At 51.5% G+C, this 19,873-nt stretch overlaps 1 protein-coding gene across 1 annotated transcript in view; it reads right to left on the reverse strand.

Moving 5' to 3' along the window:
- Nucleotides 1-19,873, reverse strand: part of LOC123346345 (unconventional myosin-XVB-like) — a 47,340-nt gene that overhangs the window by 26,769 nt on the left and 698 nt on the right. Inside the window, exons 2-15 of the mRNA XM_044983678.1 lie at nt 19,539-19,616; nt 15,080-15,137; nt 13,201-13,331; nt 12,415-12,510; nt 9,402-9,637; nt 9,137-9,315; nt 8,261-8,333; nt 6,649-6,846; nt 6,063-6,160; nt 5,770-5,867; nt 5,392-5,479; nt 2,449-2,547; nt 1,764-1,858; nt 565-795 (exon numbers count right to left, since the gene is read on the reverse strand). Of these exons, the coding sequence (XP_044839613.1) occupies nt 565-795; nt 1,764-1,858; nt 2,449-2,547; nt 5,392-5,479; nt 5,770-5,867; nt 6,063-6,160; nt 6,649-6,846; nt 8,261-8,333; nt 9,137-9,315; nt 9,402-9,637; nt 12,415-12,510; nt 13,201-13,331; nt 15,080-15,137; nt 19,539-19,616 (1,758 nt within the window). The remainder of the gene's footprint in view (nt 1-564; nt 796-1,763; nt 1,859-2,448; nt 2,548-5,391; nt 5,480-5,769; nt 5,868-6,062; nt 6,161-6,648; nt 6,847-8,260; nt 8,334-9,136; nt 9,316-9,401; nt 9,638-12,414; nt 12,511-13,200; nt 13,332-15,079; nt 15,138-19,538; nt 19,617-19,873) is intronic.

A 19,873-nucleotide genomic window follows, 5' to 3' on the forward strand; every position in this document is an offset into this window, starting at 1 on the left:
CAGAGGTTTGAAAAATCCCCCCCCACTTCCCCCCCCTCCCCCGAGCACTGAAGGTAGGAGACGCAGCTAGGTGGGCAGAAGAATGCTGCTGTCAGCGTAGCTACCGTCACCTGGTCACCTGGGGAGGTTGTGTTACTACAGCGATGGAAAACCCCTGTGCGTCAGCGTAGGCTGCATCTCCACTACAGCGTTATGCCAGCATGGCAATGGTGCCATGGCTGTGCCAGTGTAGTCCCCGTGGCACAGACATGGCCTGAGTGTTGAGACTTTTGACATTAATGCCAGTGAAACTGCAGTGTGTGCATGGACCTCAAGGCCAGATGGGAATGAACCAGCAAACCCTGCAGTTTCATTGACATCAATGGCTAACCCCACCCCCCAGCATTTGGCCCTGCATCTTTAATCCACTGTGAGTGAAATTTGACAGGACTCAGCAAGGTAGCTGTATACAACTCTCTGAGCGAGGTTCTCTACCACCCCCTCCACCTCCGCTAGGCTGCGGGAGGAACAGGGGCATTGTCACATGGAAACCCAATTCGCTGCTGGAGACAGCCTGGCTGGTACCGGTTCTGCTGCATCAGCCGGGGGCTCTGGTGTCTTAGCTGCTGGTGCAGCATTCTTGCTGTTATTGGTTCTCTTTGGTTTAGGAGCTGGAGCTGGGGCCGGGGCCGGAGCTGGAGCTGGGGCTGGGGCTGGTTGTGGAGTCAAGGCTCGTCTTGGCCTTGAGGGCTCAGGAGACCTCTGTCGCTGCTGCTGCTGGGAAATTGTCATGGCCTGAAGGGTCATCTGCTGAGCCTGGAAGAAGAAATCCAAGTCTCCATGACCTCTGCATACCCACAGACTGGAGACGGCGCAAACCCTCCCCATTCTTCCCCGAGGAGGCACAGAACCACTCATCTCCTAAACAGCCCCATTGATGTAACCTTTTGGGGTTCCCCAGTGTTATGGGCTAAGGCAGGTCCATAGATTCATAGACTCTAGGACTGGAAGGGACCTCGACAGGTCATCGAGTCCAGTCCCCTGCCCTCATGGCAGGACCAAATACTGTCTAGACCATCCCTGATAGACATTTATCTAACCTACTCTTAAATATCTCCAGAGATGGAGATTCCACAACCTCCCTAGGCAATTTATTCCAGTGTTTAACCACCTGGACAGTTAGGAACTTTTTCCTAATGTCCAACCTAAACCTCTCTTGCAGACCCACCGTGGCCCGAGCAGGCATGTTCAAGGAACTGTGGATCCCCACCACACCATCCCCGTAAAGCTCTTGGTGATGAGGTTTTTCTGTCAGAGGATGTTAACATACTGTCAGGTGCTAGGCTACCGAGTTAATACACGTGGGACCAGACAGAAAGAGATGCTTCAGGATTTGTATCCCCAGTGACTCCCCGGTTGGCTGCTTTGGGCTTTTGATCTAGTGCTTAGAGCTGGGGATTCCTGTGGTCTATTCCCAGCTCTGCCACTCACCCACAGCGTGTCCGTGGGCAAGTCACTTATCCGCTGTGTGCCTCGGTTTCCCCTTCTGCACAATGAGGATAATAAAGGTTCCTCATTTCACAGGCTTAAGTGACCAAATCCTTACACACACGCACACCAGTTAATACCCTCAGAGGCACATGGCAGAGAAATGCAGCATGTCAGGGCCAAGCTGGACTGGGCTCGGTGGGGAAGGGATTGGAGCTCAGCCCTCTCAGTGCATTCACTCTGGTGCATTCTCTTGTCAGAGAGATGTGCCCCCTCCCCCATTCCCTTCCACTCACCATGAGCAGGGCCTGCTGGTTGATAAAGGCTTGCTGTTGTGCTGCGAGCTGACTGGGATCCACAGCTGGGACCATCGGCTGGGGCGCAACCATAGCTGAGAGAGAGAGAGAGACGACACGATAAAGAATCACGGGGCCAATGCAGCTGCCCTCCTGCTGGGGCAGGCGAGCACCCACGAGGGTCTCCTGCACATCAGGCTGGGGACACAGAAGTGCCCGGGGTGCAAGCGGTGAGTCTAACGCAGGGGCAAATGGAAATCAGAGCCTGAGCACAAGGTGCACATGGCAGAACCGAGCCCACCCCAGGAGGCTACCTCTCAGCTTTCCCACCTCCAAACAAACAAGAGATTGTCCTGGGCCAGTCCAGGTTGGGTGACTATACTCTGCCTCCTGCCCTGAGCCCCTCCTGCACTTTCAATTGGATACGACACACATTTTCCATTTCCTGCTCTAAACTATCGTGTGCGGCCGGAGGGCTGCAGAACAGCCATGCTCCAACACAGGGGTGGCTGCTGCAACTCCTGTACGTGTCATTTGTAAAGTGCGTCATAGAATCAGAGAGTTCGAAGGGACGGCAAGGGTGAAAGGCCCTGTGTAAATGTACTCACTCAACACCCGCCCACCCCCTCATTCCAAAAACTGTACCACCCCTTTTATTTACTGGGCCTTTTTTGCATTTTGTTACCTGGCATGGGTGCTGGCATCATTGGCATGGGTGCTGGCATCATTCCACCCATCATTGGCATGGGTTGGTAAGCTGGTACTTGCATCATTCCAGGGTAGCCTAGGTGGAAAGATGCCACAAGGGCAACCGTCACGGTCAGTGACTCCCAAGTAGGAAAGTGCTTCCCTGCCCCAGGCAGTGCCCCATGCAGACCTGCTACCGTTGGCGCTGCCAATGTGTATGGAGGACGGTGACATGCGATGGGGCTTCCCATCACTCACAGCAGGCTACACAGCAACACCCAGGCAGGAGGAAACCGTCAGGAGAACTGCCCAAGTGGGAGGGGACACCTGGCAGATTAACACACATGCTCTGGACTCTGCCCCCCATCCAGCCTCACTCTGCACCCCTCGTCCCAGCCCAACCAAGAAACTATTGATCCCAAGAAACCAGGTCTGCAGGATTTGTGTTTACAAGGGAGAATGTCTTCAACTGATGGGCAAAGCTCTCTGGACCTGCCACATCCAGCGCATTGATAGGCCCCCACCCCGCAATGTGGCTGGACGGGCAAACAGCCCACGGCAGACACAGAACAGAGCGTCAGCATGGGATGCTGGGAAAAAATGTCCTCCCTCTCCTGGAATAAGCCCCTGCTGCGCACCAGGCTATGAAACAGGAAGGCTGCTGTGCACAAAGCTGGTAACCCTTGTGGCATCCAGGCCGTGATCACTGCTAGCAGAGAACAGGAGGGTTTCATGCCCTCCCACAGAGCCACAGAATAGTACAGACCTGCCGCATGGTCCCATTCCAACCCATTTAAAAACACCACAAGAGAGAGCCCACGTGCCTTGCTGATTTGTTAACTAGCCATGTCTGGCAATTGGCCACGCCACCGTGATTTGTAATAGCCACAACAAATGCGTCCCATGGCCATGCCCCAAAGATCTGCAATAGCCACTGATTCCCCATCACACCTGTCTCACAGACTTGCAATAATCATTAAGCTGCCCGTATGTCTGCTTCCCATGTGTTGCAACAGCCAAAGGTATTCCTACGGCACCACTTGGCCATGCCCCACGGAGATATAACCTGAACTCCAAGCCAACAGGCAAAAAAACAAAGAGAGAGAGAGAAAACGAACACACCCAAACGCAAGAGCAAGAACCTGAATATGGTTCAGACTTACTAACCCTCTGAATAGCTCGGGATGATAGGGAAGGCTGGGAGGAAGCAATAAGAGAGATTAAAATCCTCCACTCAGAGACAGCCAACATTGTGGAGCCTGTTGGGTCTGTTTAGTGCTGTGGGAAGGGCTAAGGTGGACCCGAGATACCACTGATGTGCTCATGGGGTGGGGAAGGGACGAGCCATCTCCAGGTTCAACATGGAGAAAGGTGTCAGACTCCTGGCAGGAGGAGACATTGAGCACAGCAACTCAGTGGTGCTGTTGGTGGAACGCCCCGGGCCAATCTGACTTTGGGAGAGGAGCACGGTGGCACTCTCTACGCAGTAGAGGGTAGGTATAAAGGATAGATATAAATGGTCAGTTTTCAGAATGGAGAGAGGTAAATAGTGGTGTCCCCAAGGGGTCTGTACTGGGACCAGTCCTATTCAACATATTCATAAATGATCTGGAAAAAGGGGTAAAACAGTGAGGTGACAAAATTTGCAGATGATACAAAATTACTAAAGATAGTTAAGTCCCAGGCAGATGGTAAAGAGCTACAAAAGGATCTCTCAAAACTGGGTGACTGGGCAACAAAATGGCAAATGAAATTTGATGTTGATAAATACAAAGTAATGCACATTGGAAAGCATAATCCCAACTATACATATCATATGATGGGGTCTAAATTAGCTTTTACCACTCAAGAAAGATCTTGGAGTCATTGCACATAGTTATCTGAAAACACCCATTCAATGTGCAGTGGCAGTCAAAAAAGCAAACAGATGGCTGGGAATAATTAAGAAAGGGATAGATAATAGGACAGAAAATATCATTTTGCCTCTATATAAATTCATGGTAAGCCCACATCTTGAATACTGTGTGCAAATGTGGTCGCCCCATCTCAAAAAAGATATATTGGAATTGGAAAAGGTTCAGAAAAGGGTAACAAAAATTATTAGGGGTGTGGAACGGCTTAATAAAACTGGGACTTTTCAGCTTGGAAAAGAGATGGCTACCAGGGAGATATGACTGAGGTCTATAAAATCATGACTGGTACAGAGAAAGTAGATAAGGAAGCATTGTTTATTACTTCTCATAACACAAGAACTAGGGGTCACCAAATGAAATTAATAGGCAGCAGGTTTAAAACAAATAAAAGGAAGTATTTATTCACACAATGCACAGTCAACCTGTGGAACTCCTTGCCAGAGGATGTTGTGAAGGCCAAGACCATAACAGGGTTCAAAAAAAGAACTAGATACATTCATAGAGGATAGGTCCATCAATGGCTATTAGCCAGGATGGGCAGGAATGGTGTCCCTAGCCTCTGTTTGCCAGAAGCTGAGAATGAGCAACAGGGGAAGGATCACTTGACAATTACTTGTTAGAATCATAGAATCTCAGGGTTGGAAGGGACCTCAGGAGGTCATCTAGTCCAACCCCCTGCTCAAAGCAGGACCAAACCCATTGTTCTATTAATTCCCTCTGAAGCACCTGGCACTGGCCACTGTCGGAAGACAGGCTACTGGGCTAGATGGACCATTGGTCTGACCCAGTAGGGCCATTCTTATGTTATGTTCAATAGCCTCCAGGGCTACTCTCCAGAGTGTTACAGCCTCCTGAGGCATGCGCTGACCCACTCCAGAACACACTGTGAATCAGTCAAGCACATGGCCTCACCGCATCCTAGAGACCCGCTGGCCCACACCAGCTCACACACCTCTATGGCCCAGCAGCAGTCTCTGCCACAGCCTCTCCACGTGCTGACCCAGGATGCTCACCCCTCCCCTACTGACCTGCAGAAGGAAAGGCTCCTTGCTGGGTGGGTCCAATTTTTCCACCTCCTTTCATGCGTCCAGTCAGGCTCCTGCCATTCTCCATATCCTACAGTGAGAGAGCCCAGCGTTACACGGCTCACCAGGACAGGGGTTGGGGCAGATGGACAGACAGCGTGTGCAGCAGGACAGACAGCCACACACAGGCATGCTGGGATCACATCTCCCCATCCCACGGAGCTGAACTCCAGGGAAGGAACATACAGACTGACACAGGCAGAAGGAGGGAGAGAGGGAAGGAAAGGCAGCTGTAGGCAGACAGAGGAGTGGAAGAGAGGGAGAGAGGGAAGAAAAGGCAGCTGTAGGCAGACAGAGGGGAGGAAGCGACATGAGACTTACTGGCACTCCGGACCCTTGATGGAGCACTGGGTCGAAGAGGTCATCCACATAGTGCTCCAGGCCTTTGGGGGTCCTCGGGACGCCTTGGACTCCCAGCCCTGGGAGCAAACAAGGGTCCAGTCACCAGTTAGGTGTGGAATAGCCCCTCCCTCCCTTCCCCAGTCTTGTTACACTGGGTATGAGCCCTCCCCCATCCCCGCCTCCCTGAATGCTGCTGACTTCAGCCACCCGGACACTGGGGTCTACTCTGTCTGACTCCTCGAGTGCCTGCCTCGCTCCGGGGAGGAGCTCACCTGAGTAGGTGCTCTCAGCGTCCAAGGATGGCGGCAGAAAGGGAGGAGGGAGAGATGGAGCCTGAATGCCTGGCGCAGGAGGGATGTCCCAGTCTATCCTGTCGGAGGGAAAGTCAGAGAATTGAGAAAAGCACCGAGTGCTGGGAGCATAGGCGCCGATCTCCACCCACCGGCAGCCAAGCTCCCTCCCCGCCCCCAAGCTCACTTCTGACTCCTCCCCTGAGCACACCACGTCCCCACTTCTCCTCCCAGGCTTGCCACCACAAAACAGCTGTTTTGCGGCATAACGAGCTGTGGGAGGGAGCGGGGAGGAGTGGGAACACAGCACGTTCAGGGGAGGAGGCGGGGAAGAGGCAGGGCCGGGGCGGGGATTTGGGGAAGGGATCCAATAGGAGCAGGGAGGGGGCAGGGTTGGGGAGGAGACTTTGGGGAAGGGGTTTGGATGGGGTAGGGCAGGGGCGGGATGGGGTGGGGCAGGGGTGCAGTCAGGGCAGGGGGACACTAGCACCCACCGGCACCAGGAGAAGCTGGTGCCTATGGCTGGGAGTGGGGGATGTATGCTTGGGAAGCGGCAAGGGGCACTCACATGTCCAGAGAGGCGCTCCAGGACGGGCTCCCTTCCCACTCGGGTGTGATGGGATAGTCAGCCGAGGACAGGGAAGGGTGGCCGGCCTCCTCCATCTCTCCAATGAGATCCAGCATGAAGTCACAGCCGGGCAGGTCCCGCCACACCTCGCCTGTGAGCATGGAGACGGACCACCCTCGAGGCTCCTTATCCAAACCCCTGAGACCGGGAGAGAGAGGGCGAGGAAGAGAATGCCAGAGTCAGTGCAGAGGAACACCAGGGCCATGGGGGAGGGAGCGAGGGAGGGAGACGTGGTGAGAAGAAGAAACAGTTCGATTTCCTTCCCCTAGCACCATTTTTTTCTAGTCCAGGATGGTTATTCCTCCCCTCAGCAGACTCCACACAGCCCTCAGCTAACCCTAACCCTCCCCCAGCATATATGGATCTCACAGCCTCTCATAGCCCCCTGTGAGGGACAGATCACCATCCCTGTTGTTCAGAGGGGGAGAGTGAGACGCAGAGTGATTACGTGATTTGCCCAAGATCAGACAGAGAATCTGGCAGAGCCAGGGACTGTACCCAGATCTGCTGATTCCCATGCCCCAAGGCCAACCTTTCTCTCCCTGGGATCAATGGTCCTCCCTCTCTTCCTGCGCTCTGAGCTAGGACCAACACCGGGAGACACACAGCTCCTCCTGACTTGAGAGCACTTCACTGGGCTCTGTCAGACAGGATTTCACCAGCCCCATCTTGCTGGCCTGCCCAAAGGCAGTGTAGCCTAGTGAACAGAACACAGGACTGGGACTCAGGAGACCTGGCTTTTATTCCTGGGTTTTCCAGTGGCTGCTGGTTGACCTCAGGTAAGTAACTTCCCAGCCCTGTGCCTCAGTTTCCCCATCTTTAAAATGTGGACAATGGTAGTGACCTCCTTTGTAAAGTGCTTTGAGATCTATGGATGAAAAGTGCTATAAGAGATCTATGAATCATTATTATCCTCACCACCACCACCCTTTTCAGGTTGATCATCTGCACACACACACACCCCACACACAGCAGGCTGCATCTGCACATCAGTGTCAAAAAGGAATGCAGAAGAGAAAGTCATAGGAGGCTCGATGCCATATCCTGGAGTCCTTGACATCTCCTCCCCACCACACCCTCACCTTTCAATCTCTTCCCTTCCATCCAATCCCAACCACTTCCCAAAGTACTAAACCATTCAGAGTTAGAACTGTTCAGTCCAGAGAGGCTCAGGAGCCCAAGTTATTCACAGAATTCTATTCTGAAATAATGGATGTAAACTCTCATGCTTCAGGGCAGGAGCCAACCAGTAAGGGCCTGGGGTCAGGAAGAATCGTTCCCTTGTACTCTATAATTGTCCAGTATGGGGTTTCTTTCAACTTCCTCTGAAGCAGCTGGTGCTGGCCACATTCAGAAGTGTGATCCTGGGCTAAATGGGCCAGTCTGGCAATTCTTATGTTATTGGAGGTATAAACAGTGCAATCCCATGCACAGGTACTGGAGAGAGAGGTGGGAAATGCAGCTATTCCAGGGATGAATGCATTACTCCTGGCCTGCAGCCCTGTCCAATGTGAACCCAAAGAACAATAGCACTCCCCCCCTTGGACTGTACCTTGAACTCAGGATCCAGCCTGCGTACTGTTCCCCTGTTGTCCAGGACTCTACTTCGGCAGAGAACGTCTCCTCTAGCCCAGGAAAGAGAGAGTCAGCACAGAGCCTTCCACAGAACTAAAAACAGCACAAGATGGCAGCATGCGGAGAGCCCTGTTGGAGGATCTCACACACGGGCTGCTAAGGAGACTCAGAGGGGCTGAGAGCAGGTTGAACACTCTTCCCGGGGGCCCTCTCTGGACTAGCACATGGAGCCTCCGTAATTATTGTGTGCTTGCCAATGCCAGGGCATTCTGGATCCCAGAATAAGCTCTAACTGGTAGCCAGGTGCCTGTAGCCACTTGCTGCAGAAGCCCAACTTGTGTCACCTGAGGCCTGGTTTGCAGAGGTGCCGAGCACACACTATATTACAAAGAAAGTACATTGGAATGGAAATGTTTTGGGGGAGGGGAAAAAAGCCAGGGGCGGAGGTTCAGCTAATCAGCGAGCAGCAGGGAAAGTGACTCATGCTGGGGGACACAGAGCAATGGGGAGCAGGGGAAGAGGCAGATTTTGTTCTAGCTGGAGCAGGAGCAGCGAGTGATGGGTGCAGCCAGGGCACCAATCCTTAGATGGGCCCAACTCAAAAGAACTGAAACGTTGGATCAGGCTCTAGATGAGCATCCAGCCTCTGTCTCTACAACAGGCAAGACCCTGAATCTCTGACTTTGGGAGGGGTTGGGCACCGGGTTCAAACCCTCATGCTCAGGCCAGCAAGTAGCACAGGTCTTGTGCCCACTTCCAGCCACGGGAAGGATTTTCTGAGCCCCCTTTCTAATTCCTGCGTCAGCAGAGGCCTTGTAGGGGTTCGAAGTTGGGGAGGGCAGGAGCTAGTTACCATTATAGGCGAAGACGTCCAGCACCATCTTCCCTCTCCTCTGGTTAGCGGTCCACTCCAACAGAGTGGGAGGATGGGCACGGGAGACCTCGGGGTCCGTGTCTGTCTGCTGCATTGCCGTGAGGATCTTGCGCTGGCAAACAGCATTGTAGCCTTCCAGCCCGTGGTCTGACACGAACCTGCAAACCAGGCAGCTGCCTTTAATACATGCTGCTCCTCTCTGGAAACAGCAATAAAAAAGGAGCCATCTCTCCCCCTTCCTTACTTCAGCAAGGGTTTCTCCAGTGCTGGCAAAGGGGTAAATGCACTCAGGAGGGCAGCCATCAGAGCATAGCCTCGCTGGCTCTGTTCTGTGTCTGGGTTCTTCCACACCTGGCTGACCACCTGACTCAGAATCTCGTTGCGCAGGGACGGGTGGCCCAGCCCTCGGCTGGCGATGTAGTTACCCAGGAGCACTTCCTGCCAGCTCTCGAGGTTCCTGTCCCCGATGAACCGCAGGACCTAAAAGAAGCCCAGTGGAAAAACAGCAAGGGGCTGAAACCGAAACATTCCGACCCAAGCTCCAGTTGCACGTACCTCACATTTCTGGAGACATCTGAAATGGGAGCATCAATTGGCCCCAGGAACCCTCTACAAAATTCAGATCTGAATTGGGGTTCAGATTTCAGATCCCCACAAGGTTTAGGAGAATTTGGGAGGCAGCATGTCCTGGGGCTAGGGCATCAGACTGGGAGCCAGGACTCCTGAGCTATATTCCTGACTCTGCCATTGACCTGCTGTGTGGTCTTGGGGGAGTCACCTTCCCTCTCTGGGCCACAGTTTACCTGTCTGTACAATGAAGGAAATGATGCTCACCCAGTCTTTGTGAAGAGCTCTGAGATCTATATACTGTACTAAAAAATGCTAAGTGCTATGGAGTTATTAGTAAAAACTCCATAGTTAAGGCTGGGCTGATTATTGCACTTAAAGCAGACATTTGATCTCTGGTTTGTATGAAAAACACTGCATCTATTTCCCAAAATTACAGCACTTCCTCTTTGACTACGGAATTAAGGTTCTGAGAATTCACAAGTATATTTATGAATAAGTTTAGGAATTACAATTATTCGAAAATAGGCCCTTTAAAAATCTGTAGCACACAGACAGACTCTTTGGTCTCCAAAGGTAACAGAAGAGACTCTTCAAACTTCCTGTATAGTTAAAACTCACTGAAATCTTGTACACAGGCAACATTTTTTAAAGGGTTACAGTATTAATCCTTTTCCTCATTATTTCCACTATCCTGGAAGTTTGAAGAGTCTGTGCTGATCTGTTAGTGAGATCTTTGGAGACAAAAGAAAGTTCTGATTTAGGGTGCTAAATTTCTTAATTAATTAATTTTTAATGTAACTGAATTCCTAAAGTCATCAACAGATTTGCGTGTCAATTCTGAGAACATCCATACTGTACTGAAAGAGTAAGTGCTGTAATTTTGGAGAAGATACGCTGCATTTTTCACACATAGCAAAGAGGCTGAATCCCTTCTTTAAACAAAAATCTCTACTCCACGTCCACACCGGAAAACAGACAATTCCCTCCCAGAGACAGTAGAACGTGAGTAAAGTCACAGCTCTGGACTGTAAGACTGAGTTAAAATATATAGACTCAATCACAGAATAAACCACTTAGAAGGGAAGCCACAAATGCTGCAAAATGCAACATAATGGAAAGGAACAGCAGCCATGCTCAAAGTCTCATTAAACTTTGAGCCATCCAGGTGTACACATGCCTACACTGAGAGTCACTGCACGACTGTATTGCTGTAACTCCGACCTCCCTCACTCCACCCCTTCCCTGTGGTTTGTCATTCTCACATGTTTGATCAGATCTATACAATTAGCCCCGTAAAACACTTTTGGATGTAAGCATTAGTATAGACATTTACCTTCAGTACAGCCCTCCTACCCCCTACTCTCGGGACACTTGCCTTTAAATATATCAGGTGATCCTGGCCGCTTTTCCTAACTACTTTGAGGGCCCTCTTCAAACCTCCCCACCCTGACTGACTATGCTTCCCATGGTTGGCTTTGAAAAACCACTAGTGTTTTATTTAACCAGAGTAAACATAACAAGCCTCACAATAGTGCTCAGTAACCCTTCTACTTCCCACTGCTAACCTTACCGGAGCCTTCCCTTCCTGATCACAGCCCAGCTTCCCAACCCCCGCTGTGATCCTGCACCCGCTCTCCTCCTGGGCCAGCCACGACCCTTCAATTCTCCCATCTGGGGGAGCTTCCATTCGGGAATCCAAACCTCTGTGACTCTCTGCCCCCAGTAGCATATGTGCTTTTGATCTCCATCCAACAACAACATGTCCCAACAGACAATTTCACTTTACTCTTACCCTATAACAACCTCTCATGTCATACAATTTAAAGTTAACATAGTCCCTTCTCCGTCCCCACTGGGTGTTGCCCCTAACCACTTCCCCCCACCCCCATTCACATACAAAACTCTCACCCAACCCAGGCTAGCTGGCCCAGCTGGGGCTGTAGGCTAAAGTGCTTTCACTCAAGCTGGTAACCCGCCCCCCTTTGCTGTGTGGATGCAGGCTAAACCACTAGAGTGTTGATAGCCCTGCACTGCCTTTCCACAGTTCCCCCGCATGCACCCAGAAGGACAGACAAGTTCTCCCACCATTCACTGGGAATGGACGAAAGAGCGGCTCAGCTTGGTGCAGGGCTAAGAACCATGGGATATGCCCCCAGAAGCCCGTGCGATGTACAGGGGTGAGCACAGCACCAGTGAGAACACAGTAACTCGCGTGTGGCTTTGCAGCACAGCTGCTCCCACCCGGGTGCCCATCGCCAGCATTAACGCTGCAGTGAGGACATATCATTAGCCAATTTACTTCCCCAGAAAAGCTCAGCTCAGATCCCACCCTCCCTCCTGTCTTCCAGCTTGTTTGAAAGAGGCTTAGGGAGGTCAGGGGACCTGCCCATGGGCAGACAGCGGGCGAGTGACTTCATGTATATAAATCCAGGGTCTTCCTGGCTCTCAGTTCTTTTGCTGTCACCTCTAGACCGCATGACTTTCCTTCTGGGGGTACCACTGCGCTCGGGGTCCTGTGAACCCCAGCAAAGCCCCTCCGCTTCAGGAGACAGAAAGCTTCTAGAGGAGCAGAGTGCCTGCGTAATGTGCCTTCATATTTCATTAATGCTCCACTACAAAAGCCAGTGGGGTTGCTTTGGGATTGTCCGATATTGTAGGCTAGCTGCAGCCCCGCCCCCTGCACTCACCAGTTTGTTGATCTCCAGAGCACTCTGCGTGTCCTTGCCCTCCAGGCGGGTTAAGGGCTGCTGCAGGGGCTGTCCAAGGGCAGGGAAGTTGGGCTCCTAGGAGGTGAAAAAGGACGGAGTTCATGGCTGGCATTGCCAATGGCTGGGGCGTGCCCCCCTGCTCCAAGCCCTAGGAGAGAGCCGGAGTCCACGGCGGGACTCTGCATTCTCCCAGCTGTGACAGGCAAACAAGGGCAAAGAGCGGGCTGAGGCGGCATCAGACGACTTGTCGCGGGGCTCAGTTCTTTATCAGACTCCTAGGCAGAGTCCCTAGTGACAACCCAGTGCCATAGACACAGGCCACGGGGACGCAAAGCACAGACAATGCACGCAGCCCCTGTGGGCGTGTCTGCAGCCCCCGACATCAGGCGTGTACCGAAACAGAGAGTTGAGGAGGTTACGGAGCCCAGGAAAGCGTCCTAACAGAGACAGTACGGGCAGGGGCGCCGGAACAATGTGTATAGCCGGGCTGCTGAGAGCCATTGAACCAAACTGTAAACCCTGAATATAATGGAAAGCATTTCGAGCCGGGGGGTGCGGCAGTTCCAGCACCTATGAGTATGTGAGAGAGTGGGGGAGAGGCAGAACGCTGTGGAACCTGGGGCAGACTGGCAGAGGCAGGGAGAGGAGGAGACAACACTGAAGCAGGGGTGGGGGTAGGGAGGTAACAAGCAGGGAGGAGGCAGGAGAAGGGGCAGGGAGAGAATGGAAGGGTCCCTGTGGCTTCTGGCATCAGCAGCATCCTACCTGGAAGTGAGACCTCATGAAGACGGAGAAGGGAGAGTTATTGATGTTGGGTGGGAGGGAGAGGTCGCACTTGGCCTTGACCTCCGGAGGTGAAACCTCCACGATCTGATTGGCCTGAACATGGTGCTGACCTGTAAGAGAGAGAGAGAAAATGGACACTTAGCCTCAGGCCCATCTAGACACGGTGCCACACACCCAGTTATCAACACACCCTGCCCACCAAAGACACTCGCACCATCACCCAAGGCAACCGCACCAACGCCCCTCCCTGAGACACCAGACACCCACATCATCCATCTTCACCATCAGCCTCTCCCACCAGACACCCTACACCACCCCCACCTGAGACACCCATGCCATCTGCCCATCCCCACAGACCCCCTGCCCACACACAGCTTCTCTGTTCACCCTCATGCTGCCGCTTCTCCAGCTGGGGTTGGAGCGACAGAACAGGCCTCCTCAAAGAATGGACTCTTTTAGAAAGGGGAAATTAGCAGAGCAGAGAGGGGTCATGAAAACAACACATCCAGGATTAGCTCAGTGAGGGGTGTGGACCAAACCTCTGACGCCCGCAGCGCTGAAGCAGCTCATAGGGAACGCCCCAGGCCAGGGCTCTGAAAGAGTTTCCATTCCTTTACAGGTGTATAAATAATGCAGCACTGCAGAGACTCTGCTGGCAGTGTCCCAGTCGATAAATAAACCAGAGGCCACCATGAGTGAGGCAGAAGATAAGGGATTTATCATGGGCGATAGGACAACAAACGCCTCCCTGGCTGCAGAGACTTCCCCAAGCAATATGGCTTCTGCACACCTTCTCCAGCAATGCTACTTTCCTTCCCTCCCACCTCCTCTCCCTTCGCTTTCCAAGCCAGCGCCTCCCCCACTGCCACCTCCTCTGGTTAAACCCTAGTCATGCTCCAGGGGAAGCAAAAGGTTTTCCTGTCCCAGGAAAGCTTTTGAGATTTCAAAACTTTCTCATTCTGCACTGGGATGAAGTCAAGACCTTTCCAAAATGTTCATGAATTGAAAACAGAGGTGGGTAGGGAAGGGAAGTGGGGAGAGAGGGAATAGCCTGTTGCCTGGTGTTCAGGGCACTCAGCCAGGACAAGGGAAAGCCAGGTTCAACCTCCTGCTCTGAATCAGGCTATTCCTGGGACATCTATGCCTGCCTGCCCTCCCCCCTTCCCCCCACCCCCCAACCAGAGGAAAGCTGGATACGTTCCTCCCAAAAGGGTTTGGTTTTGATGAATCAGCATTTTCCGATGGAGGGGAAAAGGAATTTTGTCAAAACATTCCCAACCCGCACGACTCGCCACACATCTCTTTGGCCGCAATGCTTCGTCATCTACATCTCCTGGGGGATGCTTCCGTGGGCAAGGAGCACGGGGAACTCAGCGCCATCTGCTCATTGACAGGTGTCTTGCCCCGATGATTAATTAATTTGTATTATGGCAGCACCTAGGAGGCCCAACTGAAATAGGAGCCCCAATGTGCTAGGTGCTGTACAAAGAGACAGGCCCTGCCCCACAGAGTTCCAATCTAAATATATGAGCCATACAAGGGGAAAGAGGCCCAGAGAAGGGAAATGACTTGCCCACATTCACATGGTAGGTCAGTGGCAGAGCCGGAGGGATAAAACCCCACATCTCCTGAGCTCCAGTCCAGTGCTGTATCCACCGGACAATGCTGCCTGTCTATCCCTGTATCTTGGAGGAGGCCCTTATATACATCCACCTGGGTTATCATGTTTACATTTCCAACACTAACAGAGCAGATACGATATAGGTGAGAGAGCGTGCCAAACACACACACATGCAAAGCCACGAATGCAAACACCATGAGTTAGAACCGAGCGAGCGGGCTGGAGGGGTTTTCTTACCTTTGGCAGAGTGCAGGAGTGCCGCAAGCTCTGCGGGGATCTCCAGCAGCCCCACGTCCTGAGGAGAGAGGGAGCAAAGAGTCAGCAATCGGGGTCACAGTAGCCAAAGAAAAATAAATTTGTTTTAGGCAACATGCGGGGTCAGATGGGGACAGGTGTTTTCACTCAGCCTTCGGGCTACGCTGCCACTGACATCAACGACTGCGTGGCTGGAGCCAGGACTTGAGCGTTTGAGCCAACCAGAGTAATTGGCGTGTGTGCGTTCTAGAATTTTATAAAACACAAGGGAAAAATAAGAGTCGCAATGAAGAGCGCACTGGAGAAAGGATGGTAAAGTAAGAGAAAAGGTCACTGCTGCTGAAGCTCAAGCACTATGCGGGGGAAAGATACCAAACTTATTGCATTTTGGTTACTTCTCCCAGGTCCAAGAGGTTCCTAGTTTTGTATAGATGAGACCATGGTTCTGGGTTTTTCCCCCGCTGCAGCTGCTTTTTTGCAGCATCCAAGAGCGCTACTGTACAAATAAAAAGAAAAGTGGCCATGAAGTTGATGGAGTTAATCTGGATTTATGAGATTGTAACCTGGCCCCTAGGGTCTGTTCTCTACTTCTCTGCACCTCGCATTGATGTGTACACCTATGCAAAGTGGACACACCTTGCTACCATTTCAGAATGACGCCACTTTGCACAGGTATCATTGGGTATGTCTACACTGCAATCAGAGGTGTGAGTGCAGTACGTGTAGACATAACCGAGCTAGCTTTGATCCAGCTACCAGTGAAACCACAACAGCCTGCCCAGGACCCTGGGTACGTACTCCAGAGGCCGGCCCATGCTGCTGCGGCTTCACTGCAATTATTATTCAAGTTAGCTAGATCAAAACTAGTCTGATTATGTCTACGCGTGCTGCAGCCACACCTCTGACTGCAGTGTAGACAGACCAATGACGGTATATGGTGCAAAGCAAAGGAGAATCAGGCCCCGGGGTCCTTGCCCTGAATTTCTTATGCTTATTGGGCCTGATTCTGTCTCCTCCAGTCGAGTAATACTTTGCTAGGTCAGAAATCCCATTCATTTCAATAGGCTAGTCACTCGAGTCCAAGCCCGTCTGACCCACAACATCCCCACTGCTGTTTTTAGCATGCTAACTCGAGCAGAGCTAGCGTGAGTCTGTCCACCTGGACTGGGAGGCACGCTCCCAGCTGCGGCGTAGACATACCCGAGTAAAGCACACAGAATTTGGGCCTTTTGTTTTAGCTCCGCATGATTAAGCCGCTCAGTAACTGATCATTTTGACATCTCTGTCCTTTCTGTCATGACATTTCTCTGGGCAGCTATTAATAAAGACAACTTCCCATATTTTAACCAGTGTGGTTTGGCCAATCGGTAAAACATCTGATTTTTAAGATTACCCTTGGTGAAGCATCCAGGAAGCGGATAGTAGCATTTCCAGACTTGGATCCATGTTTTAGAACCCATGGTTATCTAAGGAGTGCTACTGAGGCATGCCCAATTGTGGGTGGCAAAATCCTCAAATGCAGACAATTTGCATGGTTTCAGGTTTCATTGCAAACTCGGGCCTGGTTTACATACAGTTTTTGTATGTGTAAATTACTTTAGTTGGCAGCGGGGAGGAGTTAACTGAAACAGCTGTACCTGTACAACCCAAGATATGGCTGCAGTTATACCGATATTCTTTATTCCCCTTTCCATAAGGGAATAGCTATAGCAGTCTAAGGCACCTTTATTCCAGCAGAGCTGCTTTATACCACTTCAACAAGACAGGTAAAGTGGTACAACTTTCTAGTGCAGACAAGGCCTCCATAGATGTATCATATGCTCCACAACCCGAGACAACCTGACCTCAGTTTCAAGCCAGCCTGGGCTGAAGCACGTTGATCTCAAAAACCAAGCGTAACTCTAGGCTTCATGTGAGTCTGTCCCATCCTAAACCCAAAAGGAAATCAGGAGAGTGGGTAGCCGTATGAAATGAAACCGAAGGCGGTATTTGCATAAAGTGAAAGCACCATACTGTCCAGAGCCCTCAGTCTTATCACAACAAAGCAAGTCCCAGGCTGGGGCCAGGCCTTGAAGAGGGGGATTGGCCTTTGCTTGTTTTGCAGCAGCACCAGTTGGGCTTCATGCCGCAGACAGAACAGGGGGCGGAGCATCCCCCGGGAGTTGCTGAGCACGCACAACTCTCTCTGATTCAGTAGCAGTTGAGAGGTCCTGCCTCCAGGGCTGTCCTTAGGCATACGCAGCATACGTGGCTGCATAGGGCACCCGAAAATTTGGGCCACCCCTGTGTCTTAGTGTCCACCCTCCCTCCTCTTCCTATCCCTATTCTGACCCTTCCTGCAGGCTCCCACCACAGCTGGCTGCTGCAGCCTGGTGAGTCTTCCTCCAGAAGGGATCTAGTACTTAAAAGTGAAAAAGCCTCCAGCCTGGCAGACCTATTAGCAGAACACTGAAACTGTTAAAGAGCCATTCAAGTGGTAATGAAGCCATTTAACAGGCATTTGCCAACCCCCAGGTATATACTGTCAGTTTCTGAATTTACTGACAAAAACAATTGTGCATCACTGTAATATTTACTCAGAACGTGTTAGGGCTCGGCTACACTCGAAACTTCAAAGTGCTGCTGCGGGAGCCCTGCCGCGGCAGCGCTTTGAAGTGTGAGTGTGGCTGCACGTACTCCACCTCCCCGTGGGGATTAGCTTGCTCCCAGCGCTGCTACACTGTTTACACTGGCGCTTTGCAGCGCTCACGGGGGTGTTTTTTTCACACCCCTGAGCGAGAAACTTGCAGCGCTGTAAAGCGCCAGTGTAGCCAAGGCCTCAGTCTACAGGACCTTGGTTTAAAATGTGCTTTAAAAAAATATGTCATTAGTGTGTTGCTGAAGATTATAAAAATCACATCTCTAAAAAAATCCTTGCATAGATTTTTAGATGCACAATCTGAATATTCATCTTTAGCCTTAAATGCTTGGCTCTTCAGATGTATAATTTTTTAAATAAATCCTTCAAAAGACCACCCTTATCTAAAATACACATGCCAGCCCGGGCTGCCATCGGGCACAGGGGCACCAGTTTAATAATACTGCATAGGGCCCCATAAATCCTAAGGATGGCCCTGCCTGCCGCAAACGTGGATGATTCAAGGACAGAAAAGCAGGCCCAACTTGTCCCGAAAAATTGTTCAGAGAGAATCATTTGCCCAGTTGCATCCTTGGCCCCTCTTCACTGCCGTTGTGCAGGTGACAGGCTGACATTTCTGCTCAATCCTGCATAATTAGGGTGACCAGCTGTCCCGATATTATAGGGACAGTCCTGATATTCAAGACTTTATCTTATATAGGCACCTATTACCCCCCACCTTCTGTCCAGATTTATCACACTTTCTATCTGGTCAGCCTGTGCATAATCCATCACAGAACTGATAGAAACCACTAAGATTTATTGGGACATATCCCAGTATCATGCGAACACAGCAGTAGCCTAGGCATTAACCCCTTCACGGCAACAGGAAGTTGCACCCTCACTTCTGAAGTGCAGGAGCACGGCTGGAATTTTGGCACTGCAGAGGGAGACACCTGGAGGCTGCTCCTGAAAGGGGAGCTGCCTCACAAAGGATTTGCTAAATTACATATCAGTCCATAGCAGGGATCAGGCCTGATAACCAGACAACAGACAATACCCGTCTTACAGATATTATTGCTGCTAATCTCTTATGATTATAAAATGTATTTTACCCCAAAGACCTTCATCCGCACTGCCTCTCTCACATCTACGGACCGACCCCCCTCCCCAGCACACACAGGAACGGTTCAGGAACGATCACTCCAATGTAGCCACCCCAGAGGTGGCATACAGGCAAACAGCAACAAAAGCAACATCATGCTTCAGTTCAAGAGAAGATGATGATACCATACCCCCTCCAAAACTGCAGGTGGAATTACCCAAGGTGGGCTTTGGCCCCTGGCTTGGGGCTGACATCCCTAACTCCAAGGAAAAACCCCACAGAATCTATAATAAAGGCAAGTGATTGGGATTGAGGGCCCTGATTTTGCAGGTCACCCAGAAAGAACAGCGGAGAAAAGGGCATTAAGGCGAGATTTTCAGTCCCTTAGAGCATTTGATCACCAAATTCCATTGATTTCTAATGGGAATCCAAATCCCTTAGACATATTTCCCAAGCTCAGCCCCAGGCATTTGGGTGCCTATACTGCTCCTCATCAATGCACATTATCCCATGGAATTGCAGCACTTCGGCTCCCTTGGATGGATGGATGGATGGATGGATGGAAAGGGCTCCTCTGCCAGCTGAGTTATACACTCCCCGGCAGGGACAGACCTGCCAGATCACATCCGTGAAGTTGGAACTAACTCCCTTATCTCTGTCACACTGGTGGAAACCCCAGCAGGCCCTCATAGCTGATACATCAGAGTTTATCTACCTACCATTCCTGGGGGGCTACCACTCTCCTCGCCACCTTTGGCCAGCAGCTCCTCTCTCTGCCTGCTGTCCTCACGCCCCTGCTGTCAGAAGGAAAAGAAATGGCATGTGAGGGCATTTCCTGGGGTGTGCCAGGCATATCGGAAGGGCAAATGCTCTGGATTACCAGGTACTTCTAGCTACAGTTCCCGGGGATGTGCAGTAGCTGGCCTGCCATGTCAGCCGCTGGCGTGTTAAAAGGAGAGGGTGAACAGTAACACAGCATCTTCTTAGGATCTAGCTACATTAGGGGGCTGAGGTTTGGCCACAGCCCTTAGCACCCACCAGGGGTCTAAGACCC

The sequence above is a fragment of the Mauremys mutica genome, chromosome 12 (genome assembly GCF_020497125.1).
Source record: "Mauremys mutica isolate MM-2020 ecotype Southern chromosome 12, ASM2049712v1, whole genome shotgun sequence".
In the NCBI taxonomy this organism is placed as follows: domain Eukaryota; kingdom Metazoa; phylum Chordata; order Testudines; family Geoemydidae; genus Mauremys; species Mauremys mutica.